Source organism: Cyrtonyx montezumae, unplaced genomic scaffold (assembly GCF_038088225.1).
Source record: "Cyrtonyx montezumae isolate F1298 unplaced genomic scaffold, pur_monq_1.0 scaffold_17, whole genome shotgun sequence".
NCBI classification, from domain to species: domain Eukaryota; kingdom Metazoa; phylum Chordata; class Aves; order Galliformes; family Odontophoridae; genus Cyrtonyx; species Cyrtonyx montezumae.
Window position 1 is genome coordinate 5,862,719 of NW_027071903.1, and position 27,783 is coordinate 5,890,501.

Here is a 27,783-nt window from a genome sequence, read left to right on the forward strand (position 1 = left end):
TACTTCTGCTATTAGCAGTGAGGAGACTTTTACACCATCCAAGTGACTAGCTTTCCACCCTGTATACAACAGTACGAGCCAACTTAATTCTCTTGTCCACTGAACTCACTGATGTTCTGCTCTCACAGAAGCAGCCCTAGAAGGGTGGTCTTACAAATGAAAAAAAAATAATAATAAACATCACAGCATAGAGCAGTCTGGATTCGTGTTTATTGAAGCCAGTAATTAAAGATGTCCTTATTTTGCCAGCACTAGAAAGCAAGATTCCACATGACTGCATACTGCACCTGGTTAAAGCCATACAACTGGACTAAGGTTTGTCTCATACATTTGCAGTCCTAATTGTAAGCTGGAAGAAAATGAAAATAAAACCATCACCCTACCCCACTCCACTTTCCTCCACCCCCCCCCCCCCCCCCAAAAAAAAAAAAAATCCCTTAGTATACAGGACAGTGAACTTTCATTTACAGCATGTATATTGTTAAGTTCATGATGTACAGAGCAGTCACTTTCAATGCAGTTAAATTAAATAAAATACGAAATTCAGTTTAAACAGTTTTTTTAAATGCCAATAAAAAAAGTGCAAACTTAAAATCAAGCAGCATAACCACAGCATTTTTATGGAGGGCCAATCTTTAAACTTTTATACTTGCTTCAAGTTGAATAATTTCATTTTTTGTTTTCTTAGTTTAACAATGAATAGTAGATGCAGTCATCATAATGCATATAAATACAGTCATATAATAGTTTAAACAGTCTACCATACAAGTGTATCTGCAAATAAAATGAAGTTTCACTTGAAAATGTAAAGGCTGTTTGCAATTGGCCTTTGGTTCCAATGCTTGAAGACACCAGAAGAACAACAGTGCAGCTCACCAAAGCTGGCAGACTCTGGCAGCCACAGGATGCTACATTACTTGCAACTCTTTTGATAAACTAGGAGCATTCACTTGCAATTAGAAACTGGAAATCTGTTTCTGTTTTGTCAGAAGCATCTTTCTGCAAAGCTGATAAGTTACTATACATTATCAGTTTTGAACAATTTTAGTATACTTAACACTTTTATAAAACTGGAAAGTACTTCAATTGTAAGTTTTAGCTATATTGCTAGAGAAAGTGCTTATCAGGTTAGATGGCTAAAACACAATTCTGGACTGAGGTTTTCGAACTCTATCCCATTACAATCATACACTTATCCAATTTTCCTGCCATGCCTTTGATGTTTCAGTCTCCAGACTCAATTCTTAGTGTCAGAAGGACAGAGTGTAATTACTTCTGGTGTGGAAACTTGCAACTGGCACCCATTACACCAGGAAGTACCTCCACATACCCATCAGCTATCCACAGTCATAGTCTGTTAACCAGACAACTGTGTAACTTCAGGTCATACCCTTTATTTTAAAAAGTTAAAAAAAAAAAAAAAAGAATTCAACAAAACTGGCACAAATAACATGCTTACATTGACAGTTGTCAAAGTGGCAAGTAAATACTCTTAGCTTCCTAGATAATGTTTAGACAGACTTACATGAAGGACAGCCTCTTGATGTTACACAGGATTTGAAGTTAACATCCAGTACTGTGTTAGTGGTCAATCTAATTCCGTATATTTAAGTAACAGTATATATTAGGGAAGTTATATCCAGACACTGGATTTAGTACAACAAGTTTATATCAACAAAAAGTAAACTCTGCGTAATTCAAACTGTGGTTTTTCCCTTCAGCATTAAGAGCACAGAATATGCTTGGCATTTTTTAATTTATGGTAGTGTGTACATGTAAAAGAAGCATACCGTATATAAAAATCAAAAGTGCCTTTTCAGTAACCATAGCAGTTTTGTTTTTACAGAAGGATGGTTTTATGTGACCACGGACAGAACTCCGTCACAGTAGCGGGGACAACCACAACCCATCTTTCCAAATGAAATGCTACATTAAGAAAAAAAAATACAAAACAAGTTATTGACTATGTTCATCACGTACACATTCGTACTTTTTAGGTTACCTTCAGAATTGGAGTTGGCTGCACCTGCAGCAGATGTGGTTGGAAAAAGGGCCTTGAAAGTTTTTTAAAAACTTCCACAGGTATAAGGCAGGAATCAGTTTTAGCCTGGTAGCTAATATTTAGTTACAAAAAGTAAGAAATAAAAATACTGAGAAGTGTTCTGTAGCACATTTCATTATGGGAAAACGATACGTCACCAACCATTCTTCATAGGCTAGCCTCTCGGCATAAAAAAAGGCAGAAGCTATCAGAAAACAGGACTTAAAATTAAATACAAATTGCCAAACTACTGATTTTAAAACAAAACCAAACAGTGACTGTTTGTACTACAGTGCACAATAAATTCAAGCACCTTCTAAAGACACATCACACATTGTGCCAGGCACTTGGATCTAAACAAGTTTAAGTTTCTCCCTTTGTCAGCTACACCAGAAAGGGCATCCACACTTAAGACTTTTTTTCCTTCTAAACTAAAACAAGATTTATAACAAGAATAAATTCCCACGATGCTTAGTGTTTGGCCTGGAATTCTCCAATATAAAGTAGTCTTTTTAAAACAGTGATTATTTACCCTATGCAAAACACAGGATTTAACAACATCGCTCCTCTCCAGTCAATCCAACATTCTAGTTTCTTACTGAGTTAAAACTGCTTCCCCTTTTAGGGCTCCATCCCCTACCTAGGCTTCTTTCACCTAATTTATGTTCTGTTACACCACCACCACCTTTCCAAGTATTCAACGCATTTGCAAACATACAAGTAGCCAATTCCAATAATTCTGGAAGAGGATTTCATTTCTTTCCTGCCTTACGTGCAGGCAGAAGTAGTATTCTAGTAATAATTCTGCATCTTGCTTCTCTGTGCTCTTCACAACAGGAAACGCAGCTGCACCTGCTTACCTTGAAAACCAAAAGGACTGCCCTACATAAACTCTAAATGGTTATCTTATACAGAGGGATTTTATATGCAAACTTCCTGAATGTGCACTTTATACTGGGACAAGGCAATGACATAGTAAGCTCATTTCCCCTGCCCCAAGAAAACTGATAGCATCTGCCATAGCAGAAAATTCCTGGTCTTATCAGATCAATATACATAGTTATTTGGTCATTTATTTATGTATTTTTAAGCGCTATCAAGCTTCATTCTCTGTTGGAGGAGAGCCTGTTGTTACCATAGAGTCTGGCTTGCGAGTCATCCTATCCAATTCCTCTTGAACATTTGTCAAAACTGTTTTTTGTCCTAAAAAGAAAAAGGACAAGGTTAAAACAATCTACCTTCCAGAAAATATTTTAACTGATTGAGTACATGCATCCAGAAAATCATTTTTACGTCAATGTATTATTTAATTGCTTCATATTTCATCACCTCCCCAAGAACATAGGGCCTGAGTAAATACAAGGTAACACCTGCAAAAAGGCTGACCTAAGATTCAACTCACCACAAAAAATCAACATGCTGAACTACACAGAATTATAAAGCATGGAAATATCTGCAACATACACTAAAGGAACTGGTATCTCAAAAACAACCACACTAAGGATTTTCTATAAAAATTAATTATACACAATTCTCATACTAGTATGTATAGCAAGGAGGTTATTTCAACAAAGATTTTAACCACAAGCTCTCCCAAGTATGTAGGACACCTGCAGGAAAAATCACATTTGTTTGGTCACACTTATTCCTGATGCATTTTAATATTAAACATCTAACTCTTTTATGTCTGCAGACAATGCTTCCCTTAAGAAAGGGGACATGAACTGTGTATTCATTTAATATCTCAGAGCCATCATTTCAAAGGACTTCTTCAATTGAAAACAGACACACTGAAGCATTTCGTGGAGCAGCGTATCATACATTTTTATATTAGATTCAAAACTTTTTAACAATTCTCCCACCAAACTACAGTTTAATTCCCTCATTCTGAAAATTTTAAACTCACAGATGAATTAGTCATTGAAATATATTCTAAAGCTCATAGCGTACAAGCATTTAAGATTAAAAAGCTATATTTTTAGACAAAAAATAGATTATATAACCATGTACAGCTTCCTTACACAGCCAAAGAATTTAACAAGCATCTGTTTTCCAGTTCAAATGTGTGTGAAATATTAGGTGGATTTTTTCCAGGGTACATGCTGAAAACATTAGGAAGGCAAGATTTGACTGTTGGAGATTTAAGTGTTTTTTTCCAAAGTACAAAGACTAAGTTAAAAGGCTACTTTTAATCACTGCTTAGGTTTTAGATTTAAACACTGATCATAAGCCACAGGATTCTCAATAGCATTTATTCAAAACATCATTATTTAAACAAAAATTTAAAAAATAAAAAAATGTAATAAATTTATGATTTACAATACAAAAAAAATTTCCCTTGCAGACTAAGGGCATTCTGGTTTAAATAAATAAAAAATACTTGAGCAAAAGTATGTCTAAACTTAAACCATGGTGGTTTTTTATTTAACAAATGAACCATATCATTACAGTTGTCTCTTACGACTACCTCATATCACAGGTGAAAAACACTGTCAAACTACTGAAGGATACCTAGTTTTACATACTCCTCACTACCACTATCAGAGATGATCACTCTACAAGTGAGAAGTAACAAAAGTGTTGTTATGAAGAAAATTAAAATTTCCCCTCTGTTGTAAACTAAATTGATATTTGCTTTCAGTTCCTCTACAAGAATATCGTCAAGGACAATAGTGGCCTTAGTCAATTAAGTGTGTGCTGTACAACTACATGCGTTCTTCTTTCCAGATTAGTGAGAGCTGGGAACTCTAGTTCTTCATCTGGAAGGGTAAAGTCAAATGTTAAAAAGTAAAAGGATCTCGTCATGAATAGAAATGAAATTAATCTTTTATATCTGCAGGCATGTAATGAAATAAAAAGTTCATCATAGAATCCATCATTTGAAGCTTTCTTAAGAGTCAAGGTCTACAGTTGGAAAAAGAGTACAGCAGCATTAAGGCAAATAGGACAAGTGAAAAATTGCACAATATAGAAACAAACAAGATGAGTCTACCCAGATCAGAGTGTTCTCTCAAGTAAGACATGGGACAAATCAATCAATCAGACTGATCAGTATGCTGAGATCCATAACGTCTCCCTCAACCTATAACCATTTTCAACCACAGGATATTTACTACTGTGGGAGAAACAGACAATCTCTTAAAAGCTAAATATTTTTTACTGGCAACCTGCTGAAAATGTAGGGCTCCTAGAATAGTTTAGATTAGATACTTAAAATCCTTACAGATATTATTTTAGCACAGTTATTCACATGGAAGAGGCTGCCTTAATTCAGTCTTTCTAACCCCACAAGTCATTTTAAGATACTCTCCTCAACCCTTCCACAAAAGAGCAAGTAACCAGCTGCCTTTATAAACTCAACAAGAGCTTTTCAGACATCGGCATTAAGTGTCCTTCTTACCTTATCAGGAAAGTTTAATCATACACTGGTTGAGTATAAGATGTGAGAACAGCAGCTGACAAGGAACAGGCATATTCTCTTGTGACTGAAAGCCGACAGTTCTGTTCCGAACGTGAGGGGACGAGTGTGAGCTACCAACTTGATGCAGCCAAGAAAAGTCAACTGCAATCTTGAGATCACTCAGGAGGGGTATTTCCACCAAAGAAAGAGAAGTGCTGTTGCAGGCACTACAATGAGATGTATCTGGAGTGCTGCACACAGTTCTAATCACTCATGTTCAAGAAAAGCCAATGATGGCAAGTAACAAAGAAGAAACTAGCAGAGAAAACAGCTCAGCTTTTATCAGAAGGCTAGAAAACAACTCATCTAATTTAGTCTAATAAAACAAAAAAAGTTAAGAAAGGGTGTGTGACTGCTGTCTCTAGATGTTTCATGAGAGTAATTATTTAAATTAGAAGTTAATACTGACAAAAAAAAAAAAAGCAACTAGTCATCTCTGAGAACTCCTGAAGGCACATGATGTTCTAGATGACTGAAAGATGAAAGAGTAAAGCTCATTAAAAACTAGTTAGTTTTTACTCTAGTATTTTTCCATAAAATGCAATGATGGTTTAGATGTTTACCAACAGCCTAGCAGCACAGTTACATGGATCTGTTACCAATAAGCTGTGTCAAGCCAACCAAATTTCTCTCTATGATAGGATAACGGGTCCTGTGGAGAAGGGAGAAGCGGTCGATATCACATCTCACATAACCTTCATATAAACTAGAACAAACAGTCTTGATTTTTCAGAAAAAAATGAATAAACTCTAATTCATAAAATTACCCATTAATTATCCATATTACGAGTCAATATTTAAGAACAGCAATCTACCCTGTCCAATTGCTGAAGTTACCAGATATGCAGGTTACATTCTCTAAGAAGCCACAAAGGATTTTGAACAACAGAATTAGAGGTAAAAAGTTATTTATATAAATGGTCAAAAAACAGCACGCAAAATAATAATAAAACAAAAAAACACTGGCTTTGGAAATATCCAGGTAATTTAATAAAGACTACAAAACATCCTAGTAGGAGGCGGAAATTGCATTAAACTGTCTGTACTGCTCTAACAAATCTTGATCAAGATCACACGGACAAAAAAAAAAAAGAACCCTAGCATCATGCTGTGATGGATAAACAGGAACACAATCTGTAACACAGATTAAGTAATTTCTACTTGAGGCTGACAAAGGCTTGACTGAAGTACTGCATTCACGTCTGAGCACCAAAAGAAAAAGGTCATCTGAACAGGCAGTCAAAGCACACAGTATAACAGTAAGAATTATCAGAGTCATCGATACGCCCTACGAGGAAAGGCTGCCAAGTGTATTTCTGCAGTCTGGACAAGAATCACAAGAAAAGGCCCAGAAGCATTTAAATATGCAGAAGATCACTCTAAAGAAAGACAGGATACACTCCATCTCTCCTGAAAACGATGAATAGTACTGGAACAGAGATATACCAACTACAGTCAGTAAAAAAATAACAAATTACGTTCTGGAATAGACTTCCTGGAAAGATGACAATGCATCTGTCTCAAAAGTTTTGGTTTTTCTGGTGTTTTTTTGTTTGTTTGTTGTTTTTTTTGTTTGTTTGTTTTGGTTTCTTTTATCTTTCGTTGTCTTATTATTTTTTAAACATCACTCAGGGACTCCAAAACTGACTCCACTTTGCATAAAGAACATTAATGAAATAGCCTCTAAAAATTATCTCAAGTCTTACTTCTATAAAAAAAGATACGCTGACATTGCAGTAAGTAATCACAATGCTGAACTGGATGAGCAGTGTTTAATGGGAGACAGAACTCTGTTATAGGACAAAACATAGTATTTTGTAGTGTAGATAAAATTATGTAATGTAAATGAAATGAGGATATATAATACAAAAATCCTTTTATTTTGACAGTAATGAATAAATTTAATAAGGAGATCTAATTAGGAGATTTACAGAATCCATAGCAGATGTTGGGAAAAAAAAAACCACCACAAAAAATCATACCCACAAAACACCAACTTCCTAGCAGTCAAATTCTAGCCATTGTGAAGACTTCAGATTAGGAAGTGTCATGTAAAACTCTTCCCATTAAGTAAATAAATAACTGAACATACAGACTTCGTTTTACTTATCTAGAAATAGTCTCAGTTCAAATACACATGCTCCAATTATTCCTCTTGTTCTTTTAATAGCTATATCATCAATGTCTGGTATCATACCTCTTTTTTTTTTTTTTTAATTTCCAGTTCAGAATGTTTGGGTTTTACACTCTCCTCTAAGCATTACCATAAATTGTGGTTTTAGCAATTAAATTCCAAATGAATTCACATATCCAGGATTAGAAGTAGAGTATCCAGCAATAATTCAGTAGTGAAATAGTTCTAGAAGTAAGGAAGGCTCTTGAGTGTACAGTGTGATGGGAATGCCAATACTGAAAATGAACATTAAGCAATCAGCAAAGAAGTGAATTTCTAAGAATGGCTCAAACAATCATGCACTTTATAATGCTTGATTTTGTATAGATAATATTCTACTGGTTTGCTTTATTTTCATCTAAAATAGTGTAATTGCTCCTTAATAAATAACTCATATAATGTAGTTATAGGCACACACACAGAAAAATCCACTCGATCAGTTGTCAGTTGTGTTGAACCATAACGAAGTAATAATAATGAGATAATAACTTCAAGCTGTTGTACTACGTAATTCATTTAAACCTAAATGATGTAGAGATTTCAGTAATTCAATTGGAAACTACATCCTAAACCCAATGAAATGCTCTTCTGTCAAGTAGTAAAGTGTCAGGAAGGCAAGGAACTCTAATGTAAAAGATTAGCACTTTCTAAATACAGTCAAGAATGAAATGTTATTTACATCCTAGCAGCACCATTTCTATCAGAGAATTGAGTATAACAAGTTTAATAGAAGCCCTGAGACACAAAGTTGCAGTAATATAGTTCTTTAAGAGAACTTCAAGTGCACATTCTGGCAGTGCGTCATCTGTCAAGATCTGCCACTTCACTGACAGCCTGAAAGACACAAACATTTAGGCTGATGTGTGTCAAATAAAATATTTCAAATATGCAGTAACAACTGCAGTACCTGATTTCTTGGCTGCACTTTGCACTCCTCCAGCACCAGGACTCCCAGGAGAGCCAGTCTTTTTGCTCAAGAGACTGTTAAAGAAACTAGCCAAGACACCTTCACTCGCAGCATTATCTGAACAAAACAAACATACAAAAAAACAGACTAAATATATTTGAATATTTATACAGTAGTTGCTACTGGTGAGCTTATTTTTTCCCATACAAAGATAGCATTTACCAAAAAAGGAAATAAAACTCAAATATAGAACAGAGTTATAAAAAAGAATCACAGAATCCTTAGAGTTGGAAGGGACCTCTGAAGGCCATCTAGTCCAACTCCCCTGTAATGTACATCACAGCTAGGTCAGCTTGCCCAGGGATGAGTTAGCAATCACATCACTAGGCAACCTGTCCCAGTGCCTCAACACCCTCACTGTAGAAGATTTTTTCCTTATATCTAACCCAAACCTACTCTCCCTGAGCTTGAAACCACTTCCCCTCATTCTATCACCTCAGACCCTGCTAAAGAGTCTGCCCCCTTCTTTCCTGTAGCTTCCCTTTAGATAATGAAAGGCCACTATCAGGTCACCTCGCTGCCTTCTCTAGGCTAAAGAGACCCAGCTTTCTCAGTCTGTCTTTATAGAAGAGGTGCTCCATTCCATGGAACATTTTTTGTGGCTCTTCTTTGGATGTGCTTCTATTAAGTCCATGCCCCTTCTGTACTGACTCCTCCACATCTGGATGCAATACTCCAGATGAGGCCTCACCAGCACAGAACAGAGGGGCAGCAGCACCTCCCTCGACCTGGCCACACTACTTCTGATGCAGCCTAGGATTCAGTTGGTTTTCTGTTTTCCAGAGCACATTGCTGACTCATGTCCAGCTTTCCATCCATCAGTACCCCTAGGTCTTTTTCAGCAAGGCTGCACTCAATCTTTTAATCCCCCAGCTTGTATTGCTAATGGAGGTTGCCTCAATCCAGGTGAAAGATCTTGCATTTGGATTTACTGAACCTCATGAGGTTCACCTGGGCCCACCGCTCAAGCCTGTCTAGGTCCCTCTGGATGGCATCAACTGCACCCCACAGCTTGTTGTCATCTGCAAACTTGCTGAAGGTGCACTCAACCCCACTATCACTGTAACTGATGAAGATATTAAAGAGTATTGGCCCCAGCACCGACCCCTGGGGGACACCACTCATCACCGAACTCCATCCAGACATTGAGCCATTGACCATCACCCTCTGGACTCGATTCTGCAGCCAGTTCTTCATCCATTGAACAGTCCACCCACCAAAACTGCATCTTTCCAATTTGGAGAGAAGGATGTTGTGGGCTATCACATCAAAGGCATTACTGAAGTCAAGACAGGTGATATCAGTGGCTCTTCCCTTGTCCATTGATGCAGCGACAATTGGTCATGTCTTCTCTTTAGATTATGTCTGAACTTACTTTGACCTACAGAGATACCTATAGGGCAGACAATAACTTATGGAAGATGTAGCCTAGGCAGGAAACCTGATCTATACTGGGAAGAAACCAAAAAGGCAACTTTCACATGGAAAAGTTCGATTCCTTACAAACTTTACTTTGCCTTTTAAGACTTGAAGTTTTGCATTTTCCCCATCGTTGCACTGAACTATTAAAATAACTCTACAAACCAGCATGTCAGCAATCTGTGACCTGCTCATGTGATCTGAAACTCTGGAAAACTGCCAATAAAGATGGTACCTGCAACAAAGCCCCGAGGTTAAACTACTAACTAGGCTTCAGGAATCCTATCCCCATGATACCTTAACCACTCCTAGAGTGCTGTTGGCTATGCACTGCTTCTTGCTTATAGAAATGATCCTATCTCTTAATCCATCCTCACCCCCGGTCTTCTCCCTTGTTGAAAAGACACTAGTTCTTTGCATTCGATGGCAAAGTCAGAAATAACTCCACATCAATGCTCTTGTGAGAATGTTTTGTGGGCTTTTTTTCCTTCTAAAAGCAGTATTACCTACATACAACTTAAAGATTTCTAAGTCTATTAGAAATAAACTACACAGAAGTCCTAGAGCAATCTTTCATACCACGCTACTCTGCATAAATCAGAACTTCCTTATCTAGCAATAAGACACTATCTAGAACTTCGGGAATATTTTACCCATCATAAGTGAATTATATTACTTAATGAGTAATTAAAAATATTTTTAAGAAAAATGTTCTTTCTACTTTCTTAATATTAGAGAGGATAGAAACCATGCAATAATGTGGATTCCATCTTGGGAGAAAAGAAGTCAGTCAACAATGTGGAGACACGCCTTAGGACTGAAGGAGGGGAAGAGCTATCATTTCCAAGTTATTTGAGGTACAAGAGAAAATTACATTCTTGAGAAGATTTAGTAGAAGTACAAGGGTCATTGGGGATTCCAGAATAAATTATAGTAAGTATAAAACTGTATGGATTTTAAACCAGTCTCCACTCTGATAATTCAACCAATGCATAAAAAAATGTACTTAGGCAACACAAAGAATGTATATGAACACTGCCTAACTGCTTGGCAATAACAGAACTCTACTTCAAGTCATACAAATGACAAAATCAAACACAAAAATCTGGATCGATGGCATAAATTCATTCTTGTTATTAAACTTGCCCTATACTACTAATGAATAAATTCCAAGATCTTTCGTTTTTAAAAACATTTTTTTCCGAAAGGGAAACAAAACATTAAAAAAAAGTAAGATGCTAATTCTTACTTTTAATATTTGGATCGGGTTTCTTAACTGATGTTATTGGTGAGGCACTAGGTACATTGGCAGGACCGGCTCTGCCTTGAGTTCTAGGGGATCCTGCAGGTCCTCTTGCAGGAGATTCCTTAAAAAAAAAAAAAAAAAATCTGTATCACACAGATCAGAGAAGAAATTAAATGAACTGTTTACATAAACTAAATGCAATATTAAAAAAAAACTTTCATATTGGCACTGTACTCTATACACCAGAGGAGATAAATAAACAAATTCAACACAGGTTATTTTGGGTCTGTGCTTCTACTAAGAGAAAGAATGAATCAGTGTATGAAATTTTCAGTTCAATAATCATCAGACATTATTAAAATATTATCACATATTTCACAATTTTCTGAAGTTTGGAAAGATCACGTATTTCACTTTTATAACATGAACCTCCACAGCTTAGAATCTTTCTCTTTTCCCTAGAAAGAAACAAAACACCTCCTACTCTTCTCTTGGATCTACTTACTGATGCTCTTGTAGGCGTTGCTGGCTGTTTGGCAAGGAATGACTGCAAAAAGAGCAGATAAAGAATGTTAAATATATTTCAGGAACTATAAAGGAATAAAATACAGTGAAGCTCACTAACCATTAGTTCATTTCATCATTCACTTTTCTGCTATTTATAGAATTCCTCTTCAATATTTATATACTTCCAAACTTTATGACTAGGAGACAGCTAATACAAATAAATTTCCTTCTGTCCTTTGTCTTAAACAGACATTTCAGAACCATAAATCAGAACCATAGACACTCAAGTCTGTGTAACCTTTACGATACTTACAATCAACTACACAGAAAACATCTATTAGCTTTCTTTTAAATAACTCTACATGTGGAATACCAATACATAAAAATCATAAAACCATGACACAGAGCAGTTGTAATAAACAAAGGAAAATATCAAGACAAAGCATGGCTAAATTTGACATCCTGATGTCTTTCAAGCCTTTAGGTGTAAGAAAACAGCAAAGCTAGGAAGTTTTAAAAGTACTTGTTCTTTTAAAGATCAACCTATGTACGTTGTGAAATTTCAAAAAATCTTATTCTTCTCCTTTTGAATGTTTTTTTGTTTTGTTTTCAGAATATTTTCCTTCAAATTTACCAAGATCAGTGGCCATATTCTCTACTTGCGTGTAAAAATATATGCAAGTCTTAGCTCACAAATACACTTGAAATTGCAAAGGTAAGAAGTCATTATCTTGTAAAGTGTATGAGGAAAGGAAAACTGGAGGCAAATAACAATGGAGAGCTTAAAGCAAAATCTTATTAAATAGGGCTTTGTTTTTTTACCTGCTGTTTCATAAGAAACACTTGCTCGTCTTCTGCTGCCAGCTCTTTATCATGGACTAACTGTTGAAAAAAAAATTAAAAATAGAAATTGACTTTTTTTGTCTTCGTGGTCAAAAGCAAAGAAAAGGAGGCAAAAGTTCAGCACAGTTACTTAAAAGAATTTAACTTATTTCACACACTGAAGTAATATAGAAGAAGCTGCGATTAAAAAATATTTTAAGTAAACATAGTCATCTAGCAAGGAAGCTAGCCTGTGGAAATTCCCCTCAAAAGAGGAGTACTTGAAAAAGACAAATATGGCTACTTATTAAGTTTACTTTTCAATCTCATCAACATATCTTCAAATACCTGTTTTATTATCTTACTCTGTAGAACCTCAGATTCAATCCACAGCACCCAAAATCATTACACTGACCCTGAAGCAATTTTGACAGCTGATGCAGTCCCAAGAACAGTTAGCATTATTGTCAGTGATACAGTAACATACTTTCTTCTTTACCGAGGCCTGTTTCTTTCATAATTGCCTCAAAAGCACTTGTGAAATTGTTCAACTCTTACAATACCATTCTCAGCTTTCAAAATGAATTTTCACACTGCAATTCCCAAAAGGTTCACATGAAATGGATGATTTTGCACTGCCTTCAACTCACTAGGGTGAATGATTTCTTTGTATTAATATCTTAAATCAGTGGAAAATAAACGCCTGATGATTTAGGCAACTGGACACAGAAAAAAAGTATTTAGATTTGAAGGTTTTCAACACTGCTGTTAGCAACCATTCAAGTAAACTGTACTTCTTTGTCAGAGGGGGAAGAATTTACTCCTCCTTACCTTTCGTACAGGAGGTTTTACAATGAAGTCCTCATATGCATCATCTGGTTTCACTGTTGTGAAGTTTTCATGCAAAATTGCAATTTTCTTTTCATTGTCCCAACCAGCAGGTCTATGAAAAGAATTGAAGGAAAGCTTTGTCTTTTGAGCCACAGAAATTACAGATACAGAGACCACTTGTTCTGAAAAAATGACACAAACCATTCCAGTTTACTTATTGTTCTTTTCAGAACAGCCAATATACTCCAGATATCTTTTATCTGAAGTAACAAAATCAAAGCACTCCAAAAGTGGCACTTTTAAAAGATGTTTCCTACTTGCTGAAAGCACATCAGGTATGTGCTGAAGTCCCTCAAAAGCTTTAATTAGAGTCATTTTAGTTTAAAAACAATACTCAGAACATATAATTAGAAGAGATATCTAAAAGTATTTCACAGATATAAAAAAATGATGAAAGAGAGCAACCCTCAAGTCTCATTTATTTCTTTAAGTACTATTTTCAAAGACTAGTTTTGCAATATGACATCATTTTCATTAAAAAAAAAGTACTTGTATAAAGTATTTATTTAAAGTTAGCATTATTTCCTTTTTTTCCTGTTAAATTTATTATAGTATTTTATATACTTTTATATATTATTATTATAGTATTTTATATACACTTCCAACATAGCAGTAGGATACACTAAAATAATTGATGTAGATCCTCCATCTTTGTGTACATAACATCTCACATTTAATAGAAGCAACAGGCTTTCAGGCTGCTTTGTACAACTGACTTACATAAAAACTGCATCCTTTTCCACCACTAAGGCAGGCGTGGTAAACTGAAAACCGTATGTTTTATGTACAATGTACTTATACAACAGATCAAGGTTCTTTTCCTCCTTAACTGACGTATAGATCAAGGCAGCTCCGTCTGATTACTTACTTAAGGAAAAATATGTATGATATAATTTTTAAATTACATTAGTTATTTCAAAACAGGAGTGTTGTGGTCACATATCTATTAGATCCATGCTCGAGAATTAAAGACAAAAGCTATCACCACACAGCATTTAGGAAGAGAAAGGAAGGAAAACAAAGGACTCATGAAACTGTTACTGACATAAAAATTAAGCACCTCTCAGTCACTTAACTTTAAAAAACTGCATGTCGTATACATTTTTAAACACCTTCAAAACAAGAAATGCTACTTAACAAATAGCTAAATACAACTTCAACGTGCAATTCCTCAGATTAACTTTATGCATAATTCAAAAATAAAACATTATTTCCTTGCTTCCAGATTTCAGTAAATCTCTTCAGAGCAGGAAAGGATACACTGTAAGCAGAATCTACGAATGTGTGACTGAATGAAGTCAAAGTGTTCCTCCCTGTAATCATGCTCCTTCTCTAGTACACTCACTGCATCACACTGGAAGAACAGGAGAAAAACAAAACCAGAAAAAAAAATCAGTCATTGAATCCCTTAGTATTACAAACACCACACTTAATCTAAGCCTCTGGTTTTAAAATGCCACCAATATATAAAAATATAAAGTGATCAGCATATTATTGCCCTTCTGCAAAATTAAAAATTGACATTGATGATGAAGCTTACTTTTAAAAGAAATCCTTTTATTATTACTCCAGAATAAATTGTGCATAGCTGTATAATCACACATTATAAAAGTGATTAAATGTTTCCACAGCAGCAAACAGAACTAGAAACTCACTTTTGTACAAACTACCAGCACAGGAATACCAAGGTTGTGTGTCAGCACATTTTCTCCAAGTGGCAAAGAAACACTTTCATCCTCTTGGCCAGAAGAAGGGCCCCTTCTCTGGGGTGACCCTTGGTAGCCTTCTTCAGGTTCTACATACTCTTGAAATTCCTTTATAACTACAAAAATAAGAGATATTCATGAGACAAAACAAAGGAATTAGCTGCTCTTTTCAGACCAGAAGTAATGTGAGCTAAAGATTTTTATCAGTGACTAACTTGAAATCTCCTTTTTTTTGTTTTTCTTCAAAATGAGCATTCCACAAGAATAAAATGCAACTTCAAACTTTGTTGCCTCTTCAAACGCAACTCTCCTCTCCAAAAATTTATAGCAAGCTAAATCAAGTACAATTTGGAGTTACTATAAACCAGCAACACTGGTTACACAAATGGACATTCCTCAGTTCAACCCATTTCATTACAGTGGAGCTGCCAACAGAAAACGTAGATTTAGTTTCACAACTTAGTCTACATTTGGTCCAATTTATATCTGGTCTTGCAACAAAAACATGGTAAAAATGTAAATGGACACAGAAAGTACTAAGCTGAAACAGCCACTCTTACAATAGTAAACTTATAGTCCATTACTTAAGTTCCTGTTACTCTACATTTCTGTTACAGGAGTCAAATGCTATAAATATAAAGCATATACTGCATATATAGAGCATATATATACTGCAGACTCAAGGATACCTAAATGTTACTGAAAGAGACTCAGTTCTATTCTGCAAAACTACAACTGAGCCTGCAGAAAGTGAGATGCGTTCTCCCTTTCCATGTTATGGCAGGGCAGCATGTTCCACTAATATTAAACACTATCAAACACTGAAGCATCTAAAAATAGTATCAGCACCATTACAGAAGCAAAGTGGGACCCACACATTCCTTTACCAAGCTGGGTGGCAGCTCCTTGTGTGCCACAGCCCAGTCCACCACCCCTGGACAACCACTCCTCCACCAGGGCCTGCAGCTCCAGCATGTGCTCCCATGAAGGTGCCCTTATTGCACACACAGTCCTCAGATCCACAGTGAGAGCAGATTGTGCATACACTAAGGAAAACTCTTCCACAAGGCTGAATGGTCAGCACGTTCACAAAGAGCCTGTTGTTCAGCACACGCAGCCACGTGACATGGCCATCTGATACTTCTGAGGTTTAGGAAGTGGTAAAAACTCAGCAAAGTTTGTAATAGAGAGCTTACAAAATGAAGTCACTGTACCTTTTCAAAATAGGAAATACTTCTGTGGCAGAACGAGATGTGGAAGAATGAACAAATCAGAGAAATAATTCTGCCCAAAGCTGCACAAATGGCAATCTTCATAAGAAACGAAAGTCTGTCATTCTTGTGAAAAACAAGAGCTCTAGTTCAGAGCAAAGTTAGAAGAACAAATGCACAAACATGGATCACTACAGTTTCAAACATAAGAATCTCCCAAGAACCAAGGAATTTGTTTTTTTAGTAATAAAAACGAATCCAGTGACTTTTAAACCTGGGGAGGCAGTGCCTTCTGGTGGAGAAGAACTCAAAACGTTTTCAGGGAGATGCCCTTGGTCGGTACTGCCTCACATTCTGCAGCTGGAAGCAGAAATTCCGTTGTACCCCACACACAGGGAGGCAGCAGCTCACTGCCTGACCCGAGCACCAGGGAGGAACCCTTTGACACAGAGTGAGCACTGCACAACCCACTGCTGCTGCCCATTGTCAGTCCTGCACACAGCCTGCTATTAACCCGGGGCTAGCACTGAGAAAGGCTACAGAACACAGATCCAGTTAGCAAAGGTATTGCTGAACTAGTAATTATGGATAAAAGCACGTGAAAGCTGTACTGAGAAGCTCCAACATTTGGATCTTGAGCAGAAGAAGCACCTGCTTCTGTGTCCTGCTGTGAGCAGTTTGAACAACAGTGAGTAACAGGCTCTGGAGCAGTTTGTCAAGGCTCCCCTTCAACCCCCACTACCATGCAGAATTTAAGTAAACCTGTATCACAAGTGCATCACAACTAACTTCATGTCTTGTTGTAGTAATTCTGACAAATCATAGTTTAAGTATGAAGTTAGAATACACAAACTGACACTGCTTGTTGAAATCCAGACTGGCTGAGTGAGCAGGAGCAGCTCAGTAAGAGGACTGAGCACACACAAATCACACTCCTGGTATATTCTGAACATTTCAGCTGTTTTCAAGGCAGTCTGTTGCTTCCCTACATGTGTCCTGCCTCCCATTGTGGAAGCTGTTGAACACAAAGGGAAGGCCTTCTCTGTGCCAGATGGAGCCTGGCATAATCCACCCAGCAGAGCCTGGAGTCAGTATCTCAAACAGCAAACAAAAAAGGCAGGTGAAGAAAGACCATAAAAACCTTGAAAGCAAAGACAGGCAGTCTATATTTCAATTTAATTCAAAAATGGTGAGCTAAAAACATTTTTGTTCTGGAAACAAGCAGTAAGATCCTTGTAATGAAAAAAAAAAAAAAACAGCAACAGTTCAAACAGATACTAGAAAACATTTCCCCAGAGCGGACAAGAACTGGAGCAGCCAAGCTGACAGCTAGCAAAAGCACTGCAGCCAGAGCTTCATCCACGGGCCCCACTTCAAGTCTAGAAGCAAGCATAAGGGCACACAGTCAGATAAGCTGAAATCAGGAAACACGTACCTCCATGAGGCAGTATGCTGCAGTGGGGCTTTACTGGCATGAATTTAGGAGCTCTCTGCACCTGCTCTATGAAACTTCAGCAAGTGAAACTTTGCAGGCATTGCCTTTTTGATGGAACAGTCACAAAGCAAACTTCAGACACACGTGCTTTTTATTTTCAAAGCAGTTATGCTTCAGAATACGGCCAGAACTATGATATCCATTTCTTGGGTATACTTCGCTGTTATGGCAGCCAAAGTTTTGAGCAGAAATTTGGCAGCAGGGACAGTCTATACAGAAACTTAAAAGACACATATGAGAGCAGACAACTATCCTCCACAGTGACTGCGAGAAGCAGCAGGAGCGATGCCCGGCAGCGACAATGAATGGAGGCCACGTTTTACCTGCGTGTTCCTAACGGACCGAAGTTCACCGCTCACCCACACGATGGCAGCAGAGCCCTACAAGCGCAGCTCATCACACATTTTCCTTTTCCCTTGACTCTCTCAAAAAGCAAGATACGCCAGGAATTTCTAAGGTACCTCCAGTTATAAATGCTCACGGCAGTACCCCTGGAATGTCTTCTCAGTTCCTGACACTCAGCACTAAAGCTGTACCACGACTGCAACTGGCTCCTCCACACAGCGTGCTCTTAGTGAAGGCTGAACACACTTTTCTGTTGGAAAGTCAGCTTTAAAAACGCTACCAATTCCACGTTTATTCTGACTGCCACAAGATTTGGTGTACTTCCAAAAACACAAATCAGGTTAATAGCAGTATTCTGAAATCAAACCATGTTTCCATCTACTACTCCTCCCCAAAAATAATGCTTTTTCCCTTTTTTTTTTTTCAATATAATCTGATGATTAAACTGCAGATGGCTTCCATCAGCAAGTATCTGCTTTAACCAGTACAGAGAAGTCACAGGCCTCTTGCAAAAGCAGTATTTAACATTCAGAAAGGAGATCAGCTATAGAAATACATCTGAATGCCCACATGCCAAACAGATTACGCTGCTCCCTAAAGTGAACTTAAGGAAGCTATGAGACAGAATTTGCCCAGGCTTATTAAACACATCAGTACAGCCAGCAACCAGCCCTGCAAATAAACAAACCAACAACAGAAAGCAGCGCCCACCCAGGATAGGTATCCACCTATACTTCAGCTGAAAAGGAGCATGTTGCTAAGGTCTTTTCCACCAAAGGAGTTTCTTTTTGGAGTAATTCAATATGAATACAGAAAAAAACACTCCACATTATTTTAAAAGAGGCTGCAGGAAGCCAGATTCCTTCCTGCCACAGTTACGCCAGGGAAGAAAACTAAATTTATACAACATTCCTAAAGTCACAGGGTAAGAACAACCAGAGTGAGATGTACCAGGACCACGGTCTGAGGCTCATGACAGGCAAACACGAAAAACATACTGGAAACACAGTAGGGAATGGAACCTGACTTAGATACCACAGGAAAGCAAACAGCTCACTTTGCTGCTGAATTGTGACACTGTTTTTCAAAACATGATTATGTATAATGGACTTTTTAAGAAAAGGTCTTTAAAAAAAAAAAAGAAACTATCAAAATCTCAATATTGCAAGGAACTTAAGAGAATTCACCTGAAATTTTGCTAGTACAACAAAACTGCAAGAGTTCTTTTAAAGCCTAACAGTCTATGAATCATCACTGTGATTGTAACTTCAAAGCAATTGTTATCCAAGTTATTATCAGAACAGTAATCCGAATAAGTTTATAATTATCAAAGAAAGTGGCAAAAGACAGGTTAAAAAAAAAAAAGCAATAATGTTGGGATGCACAAAGACTTACACTTCTGTTCCATGTCTCTCATCTCTTCTGGAGGAATTTTCAGCTTATCAATATGTTCTTGCAAGACACTGGCCCATTTCTGTAAAGACTCCATAACAGTCCAAGGTCTAGACATATCCGCAACAAAGACTACAATGGTGTCTTGGAGGGATTCGGCAGAAACTGCAAACTTGAGCAGCCCTTTGTGGTATAAGTCTCCATCCAGAATCCAAACATTACAGCGAGTATGATCTGAAAAGAAGAAGCACAGTTGTAGCTCAAAGGATGTCAGCCTGCTGCTTCACTAGCCTAGGAGTAAACAGAGGACTTCTTCAGTGTCAAAACAGAGCCCAGCTACCAGAAGATCCTGTCAGCTTCACACAGTGCACATACAAATGCCTAAATTAATTGGTAGATGCTTCCATTTGAACAGGACTGTTGATTCAGCATCTTTTTACCTAACACGTAATTTCAGCTCCCTGGCTTTCATTATTGACAGGTAACACAACAGTTTTTAGATATCACATGGCACTTCTCAATTTGAATATGTATATGGCAAGTAATCTAGCACCAAGTTCTGAAGGGGCTGGGCACAGCTGCGTGCAGTCAGAAAGCCTTAAGTGTCCCTCAGACACTGCTTTAACATACCAATGACATCTCACAACAGAAATAAGCTGCAAACAAGATACAAGCAGTAAGCAGCTTAGGTTTCTAGTGCAGGAGTAGGAGGAGCCAAACACAGGATAAAGGTAAAACGTACCAAACTTTAAAGCTATCTGCCCTTAATTCACAGTGACTTAATACTGGCTTCTACTTATAGTCTCTTCGTAGAGTTAGTACAGGACAAAAGACCTGGTATGTGAGGTTTGTGTTTCTCCCCATGGAATCTGGATAGTGACTAAACAATGTTTGTTGAAATGCAAGGGGAAATAATCATCTGGAACAGGCAGCAAGCGTTTTGCCTCAAACATGGACTTCAACAAGAACTGCAAATGCAGCATCATCCAGGAGTGACGCACTAAGCACTCTGGACAACCAAATCTAACCACATTACATGATCCTCAGACACCTCCACTAGGAAAGATAAAAGTCCCTTTGTTGTATCTAGGAGACTCTTTGTAGTATCTCTTTCAAAGCGTTCTCCATTCTGTTCCAGATGTCCAGAGGGTCTCCACAAGCATTACAGATGAGAGCTGAATTATGAAATACATGTACTTGGTCTGCAAGCCAATCCCTGCAGAGCACCCAATTTCCCAACTGCTACTGAGCTTTATAATCAGTTGTCCCTGCATTTCCTTGACATGTGTTCCAAATCTTTCAGCTGCAGAAAATAAATCCAGCTCTGCATCTGTCAGAACTTCAAGGAAAAAAACCCATTAGGATCAAAAAATGTTGGCTCTAAAAAAGGCAAAAACTTGACTGAAGAAACTGGAAGGAGAAAAGAGCACAGAGATATACATACATCCCTTGCTAATTAGGCCTTGAATAACATTACAGAATCGTCCAAATTACAGACAGATTACATCAAGATGCTGCACACAGGCAGTCTTCCTTCAGCATCTGTTATCCTCTTCCTTAGGTGTTGCTAGGGTGTCACAGGGCGTTCAATCATCAGCCATCATACAAACAGGCCAGCAGCTACACTTCTCAATTAAAGATCTTACTGCTAATTGGACACTTCAGAACTGCCTTTTGCAGTGACAGTTAAAAATAATTATTGTGTATTTAAGAAGAACACCACTCATCAATTATTGTTCCCTTCCCTCCTCCCCCATACTCCCTGGTACCACGAGAACTGTCACAGAGCTGGATGCTGAACTGAAAGCTATTGGAAGGCCTCTGAGGGAAAGTCTGGTAGAAGTTTGGAAAATGTCATCACAGATACAACAGTACACGAAACTTCTGCACAGGATTCTCTTACCCATGCATCCCTTTGCACATTCCCAGAGGCAGAAGTCTGCAGTTGATAACAACCCCATGAGATTTCTGTAAGTTAGAGGTTCTTAACAGACAGTGAATATCACAATGTCCTCTCAAAACGATCATGAAACCTTTAGGAAACTAACTTAAGTCTACCTATAAGCTACAAAAAGTTACAACTCTCATTAGCACTTCAACACATTCTCCTGTGGTGACTGTTGCAATCACAAAAATGACTTCCACATCTTAGCAGGTACGAAAATTTAACTGATCTGCAGTCACTTTTTCATGCCAATAAATAAAGGTTAGAAAGATTTCATTTACTAAACACCGTTGTCCTATTTATGGGTTTAGTTCATAAATAACATCTAGAGATCTACTGAAACTAGAATGCACAGTGGAACTGTCACTCAGATGAAATCAACCTGCCAAGACTGGAAGCCAAACCCCCATATTAGGGCAATGTAATTGTGAATTTGGTTTCTTGCCTTTTTTACATATTTATTTATTTTAAGATAACACCATGTAAAAATAACAGGTGAAAGCTTTTCCTCCCTTCTTACAGTAAAAAGTCAACCATTAGGTATAGCTGGAGATTTTCATTCAATATGAATATGAAACACACCTAAATCACTGCTTGTTTACAATTTGGCAATGACTTGAAGGCAAATTCAACTTAGTCAGCACCACGTCAAGCTCCCCATTAGTCATACGATGTGAATGTTAACTGGACCTTTCAGCACAGCTACAACATGAGATGCCAACACAGAGCAAACAATTACTAACTAGATCCTGCTGGAGTAACAGGTGTTACTAACTAAAGACTATTACAATCACTGCTAAGATTACATTTCCAAATCCTGCCAATACCTTATCCTTAAGCCTCAAAAAGGGTTTTCCATCTTTGATGAATTTTACTTCAGAAGCTTAACTCTGTGAACTGAAATGGCATTTCCATTATTCAAAATGTATCAGTGGTAATTAGATATCCTTCATCAAAGCCATAGAAGAAAACTTTCAATAGAATTAAAGACGGTGACAAAAAAAATTCCCACTGGAAACCAGTGTACCAGCAGCCCTTGGCTCACACTGCAATAACCAGTTCAACTGGAACGTGCACATAGTATGACTGAGGCCAGTCCAAACCTGAGGCAAAAAACAGATGACATGATTTTCTTACAAGTATGAATGACTGCACCTCACTTGCACGTTTGGCACAGTCAGAGCCAACTGTATTGCAGGGGTAATCTGAAGACCAACTGAAAGATCTCCACAGTATTTATAATTGCCTGCTAACCCATAAAGTATTGCTACAAAGCCAGCCACCTGAACAGCTGATACAGTTTACTTCACTGACCTTCTGCACATCCTCTCTTCAACTGTGACCCATCACAGTGAGACTCCAAAAGCTACTCCAGAAATAAATCCTGTTATAAAATTATGCAGAACCTCTATCTACATCCTACCAATTAAGACAGCTCTGAGAAGCAGACAAACAGCACAGACACAAAGACACCTGTTCAACACAAAGCCAAAAAATTCAAACTTACATCTCTGGGAAAAGCCACTAACAGAGGACTCTATGGCCTGAGCTCAAGGCTGTTAAATATTCTGAGATAGCTCTACAGATAAGGCTGTAAGTACTTCCATCCAGATGAACTGAGGTGTCATGTACACAGAAGCCATATGCTCAAGGGATATATGGTACCTTAGGAGAACCTCTCTCTCTCAGTACAGCTGGTTAGGCATCCCAAGACACTACGTGATCAAATGCCTTAGCCAAGGCAGAATTTGGGACAGTACCCTAGGGAGAAAATTTTTCAGGCAGAAAAGGTCCAGTACTGAAACTCTAAGTTATCCCAAGGCCTAGGGACCAGAGCAGCACATGTTACATCAACTGTCTAATTCCTGACAGAAACAGAACCAGTGGTGACATGTATTTTGTCATCCAAGCGAGGTATCTGCCACTGCCAAGAACTAGGCAGTAACAATGAAAACAAACAAGTCACTGGGCAGCTATATTAAGCATAGAGGTGCTCAAAAAAATTCATATGCATCTGTTTAACTTCCATTAGGTGAACAGACAAAAGTAAGCTAAATCATGCACCCGTGGTCACTCAACAAGCAGCAAAGTGACTCTCCTTCAAAGACAGGAGGAATCAGATAGAAGAGTCCTTACTTTAAGAAGTAAGACAGGAAAGGGAGCAGGACATGGAAACAAGAAGCAACACAGATCTTCTTGAGACTTGCAAAGAGAGGTAGGAAGTAGATAATGACTCAGCACTATGATGAAAATATTTTCCATGGAAGCAATAGACTCTCATGAAAAGAAAAAAGGTCTTAGAGCAAAGAAGTCTCCTAGCATCTGGAAAAGGAGCTGACAAGACCTTCATCCTGATGTAGAGCTCCAGTTATCAGTGTTGACTTGACACCTCTGGAAATAAATCCATGTGGTTTGCTGGTCTCAGGTAGACCACAGTACAATAAAAAGCAGATGCCCCAAAAATGAGTATATGACAGTAAGCTCCTGACCGCCTCTCTCCTGTTTCTTTCACAGCTTCAAAAACTATGGAACATTTATAAACATTTTGTTTCCCTAATAGATACACACCTAAAGCATACCAAGAGTTAAAAACAAAACAAAGCATGTCCTGGAGAAGTCAAAGTGTTAACTTCGTCTGTTAGGAGGTCCTGACCCACTTTGCTATTTATTTAGCTTGCTGATGACACTAACAAGACAAATAGGAAAGACATGGATATTATTAGATCCTAACATATCTATTAAAGGGATGCATGAAGACCTGAATTATCCAGCTGAGTCAGCTAGTCAAAAAGGTCTCATTTTTTTCCGCTGCACCACTGACAGAGTTCTTCTGACAAGCTTCTCCTAGCCACCACTAATACTTATCACTTTCAGATACTCAGGAATAGCCCCAAAATATTTCCACAGTAGGGACATACTTGAAGCTTAAGTGCATCAGAAAGAAGGCCACATCCAACATCTGTCTGCTTATAATACCATCTCCTTCGTAGCTGCCCTAAGCTTGGCATCACGCAGCATCTGAACAGCCCTAAGGTTTTTCACTCTGATGTATTTATGCAGTACTGAAGATTATGCACAATGAGAAAGCACACATGATGAGAACCTCAAGCAGTAAGGGATGGCTTCAACACAGAAAATTACACCACAGAAGATTTTTAGGAACTGTAAGATTAGGCAGCCACCGATGACACGGGCAATGTGCTCACACATTAGCTGCACTGAACCCAGTATCTAAAGACAGTTTATTACCACATGAGCACAGGACCAATCTCCATAACAACCAGACACATATGGTACTTAATAACTCATGCAAACCTTCAGAACATTTTCAATTCCAAAATACCACAATAGGATCTTCCCAGTTCATGTTCTTTTCAGGAACAGTTAAACCACCATTGTTGCTTCCTTCTTCCCAACTGTAAACTCAGAAGGTAATGAACAGGAAAACCACCATTCCCAGTTTTGGGGGAAACTAACTAACAGAAAGAGGTCCAGTAGTTTGTCCAAAGAAGACAGGTAGATTCAGGAGCAAGGGTAACGAGCTCACTCTTCATCTCTTCCTGTCTCTAACTTTCAGCAGAACAGATGAAATGACATTAACAGCATTCTCACCATTATACCAGTCTCTTGCCTCCCAAACACAAAAAAAAAAAAAGAGCTATCATCATCACCAACAGCAATAAAAAGGGACAAAGAGACAAGCTACAATTTGTGAAATGGAAATACCAGTTCTGACTTCACATTCTGCTCCTTACTCATTCAACTCTAACAAAATTACTCAGCTACAGTTCACCAAAATTCCACACACTGCTCAAGAAACCAAGAATACTTCAAACCCCAAAATACATATTAAATTTTGATCCAAAATCCTTATTAAATTTTGATATGTATCATTACCTTTCTGCAATTATAAGGCAGTTCTACCAAATGGCAATACATCTGCTTGTCACTCAATACCAGCAGACTTATCTACCTTGAAATTAACTGGATCCTGAGCTACATCAATAGGTCAGGTGCACTTCCACCTCATTCACAGGTGAAGCTGTAAAACTGGCAAGAGATAGACCAAATCTGAACATAAAATGCCCTTCATTTAAGAAATCATTGTACCTCATGAAACATACAACACAACACTGCTTCTTAATTACAGTAAACAGATTACATGTAAAATGACCTTACCATCTCTGTCTTCATCGTGAATATTTAGATATAAGTATTCCAGTCCTCTTCCTTTTTTGCCATGTTCTGCTCCCTGTATTTTAGCCATTAGTGTGGTTTTACCTGAGCCATCATCACCTGCCAGTAAGTTTTGATAGGAAAGAAAGACAGTTTCAGAATTAACTTGAACAGAATCTCAAAATACACCTGGAAATGAGAAGTCATCTTGTGTATTTTTGGCCTATACTTGCTGGGTTTTTTTCCAAGTATTCCAGCTGAATCCAATGGTTTATACCACAACAATAAGAAAGAAGCACTTCACCATCCATCGTTACCTCCCATTTATCTAAATACACTTTATGAGCTTAACAGCATAAAACAAAGAGAAAGTAAAACTGCCAGCCTAGAGAAAAGAATACCCCAGATCACGTTACAGGAGCTAATTTTATCCAAGTGATGCGTCAGTGTGTTCACATCATTGTTCTAAATGTGCTTTGCTTCAACAGGAAGCAGACAGGCCTCATTCCTGCATCTGCTACTTACCAAAAACAAGGATATTTTTGCCAGAGGGCAGTTTAGATCTTGACCGCGTGGAAACTTCGCTCAGTATTGAGGACCTGGAAAGGCAGAAGGCGCAGTCAGGCCGACAGCACCAACACTGCTGCTGCTGACAGCGCCCCGAGCTGGGCAGACACACACGGGCTGAGTTACACTCACCCTGCTCACAAACCACGTACGACACAGGTAAGAATTTCAGTTCATTTCCCTTTTTAATGTTTCCAGAAATAAGTCACCTTTGTGAGGAGAGCTTTGACAATCCCTAGAGCATGCAGCGAAGTTTTTCTCCCTTAGCAACGGTCACGTCGCTGCAAAGAATGACTTTCCAATGGATGACTAACTCTTCCCACAATCTATTACTATATTTCACTCGCACATTTTTCTTCCGTTACTGCTATTTTCGAGAGAGAAGTGCCTGCAAACAAGGCTGCGGCCTCCCAGACCCCATCCCGCCGGCTCCTGGGAGGTAATAGCCGCACCGGCCCCGCACGCCGCGCTCCCCTCCCAGCGCCGCGGCCTCACCCCGCCCGCGGTGCTCCCCGCGGGCCGACGCTGCCCGCGCCCCACCCGCTCCTCGCTGCCGTCAGCCCCACGGCCCTGCCCCGCCGAGGCCCGCGGCTCCTAACGCCGCGGGTGAGCCGAGGCGGCCCCGCGAGGCAGGCGGCCCCGCCGTGACAGGCGCGGGTGCGCCCAGCAGCAGCCGCCCACCCCTCGGCCCGGCCCGCCACGGCCGCGGAAGGCGCGTCCCCACGGCCCCGGCCACTCACCACAGGTTCTGCCCTTCCTCCTCCTCGCTGGGGAGATCGGCGCCGCCGGGCCCGTCCGGCCCCAGCAGCTTCTTCTCCACCAGCACCGGCGCCATCTTGCCAACAGCCACCACAAAGAGTGACCTCACTGAGGACCCCGCTCCGCCCTCGCCCCGGCCCGCCCGCCCGGCTCGCCGCGCTCCCGGCCGCGCCTCCGCTCCGCCGCCGCCCCGCCGCCCGAGCCACCGCTCGCAGCCGCGCCGCGTTCCGATCAGGCGGCGCCCGGGCAGCCCCAGCAGCGCCCCCCGCTCTGGGCGGGGCCGCGTCCCCCTGCAGCGCCCCCTGGTGACTCCGCGCTGCCCGGATGGATGGGGATGGAGCGGTGCATTCTAGAATTTGACTTACGGAGACAAAAGGAAATATTCCCACTCCCCTTCTCACACCCCTCCAGTAAAGAGCACTGACAAAGCTATTTTTCAGCTGCTTGAGTATTTGAGTATGAAAAATGAAGTGCAGAAGATAATAAAAACAGTTTTTTTAACGCCTTTCATATCAGCATCATCTTTGGCACAAGTCCTTCCCTTCCAGGCTATCATGCTTGTTTTTAAGCACTTGAACTACATCATTGTGAAAGCCAACTGCAAAGTAACTAAACTTTTGCCCTAATAAACTATTAATCAGAATTCAAATAATAAGGCTAT

At 39.0% G+C, this 27,783-nt stretch overlaps 1 protein-coding gene across 1 annotated transcript; it reads right to left on the minus strand.

Moving 5' to 3' along the window:
- Positions 1–1,372: 1,372 nt before the first annotated feature.
- DYNC1LI2 (dynein cytoplasmic 1 light intermediate chain 2) lies at positions 1,373–27,225 on the minus strand. The gene is made up of 13 exons (XM_065733147.1): positions 27,104–27,225; positions 26,322–26,395; positions 25,800–25,916; positions 19,679–19,909; positions 15,182–15,348; positions 14,787–14,880; positions 14,247–14,382; positions 13,467–13,578; positions 12,636–12,695; positions 11,812–11,853; positions 11,310–11,427; positions 8,582–8,698; positions 1,373–3,244 (listed from the first exon to the last, which is right to left on the minus strand). The coding sequence occupies exons 1-13, from the start codon at positions 27,196–27,198 to the stop codon at positions 3,138–3,140; spliced, it is 1,470 nt and encodes a 489-aa protein (XP_065589219.1). The 5' UTR covers positions 27,199–27,225; the 3' UTR covers positions 1,373–3,137.
- Positions 27,226–27,783: the final 558 nt, after the last annotated feature.

Coding starts and splice junctions, on each gene's coding strand:
- DYNC1LI2 (XM_065733147.1), bottom strand. CDS start 27,198: ATGGCGCCGGTGCTGGTGGAGAAGAAGCTGCTGGGGCCGGACGGGCCC. Junction 14,881..15,181: donor TGCTGGTAGTTTGTACAAAA/GTGAGTTTCTAG, acceptor CTGTTCTTCCAG/TGTGATGCAGTGAGTGTACT. Junction 14,383..14,786: donor TCGTAGATTCTGCTTACAGT/GTATCCTTTCCT, acceptor GTAAGTAATCAG/ACGGAGCTGCCTTGATCTAT.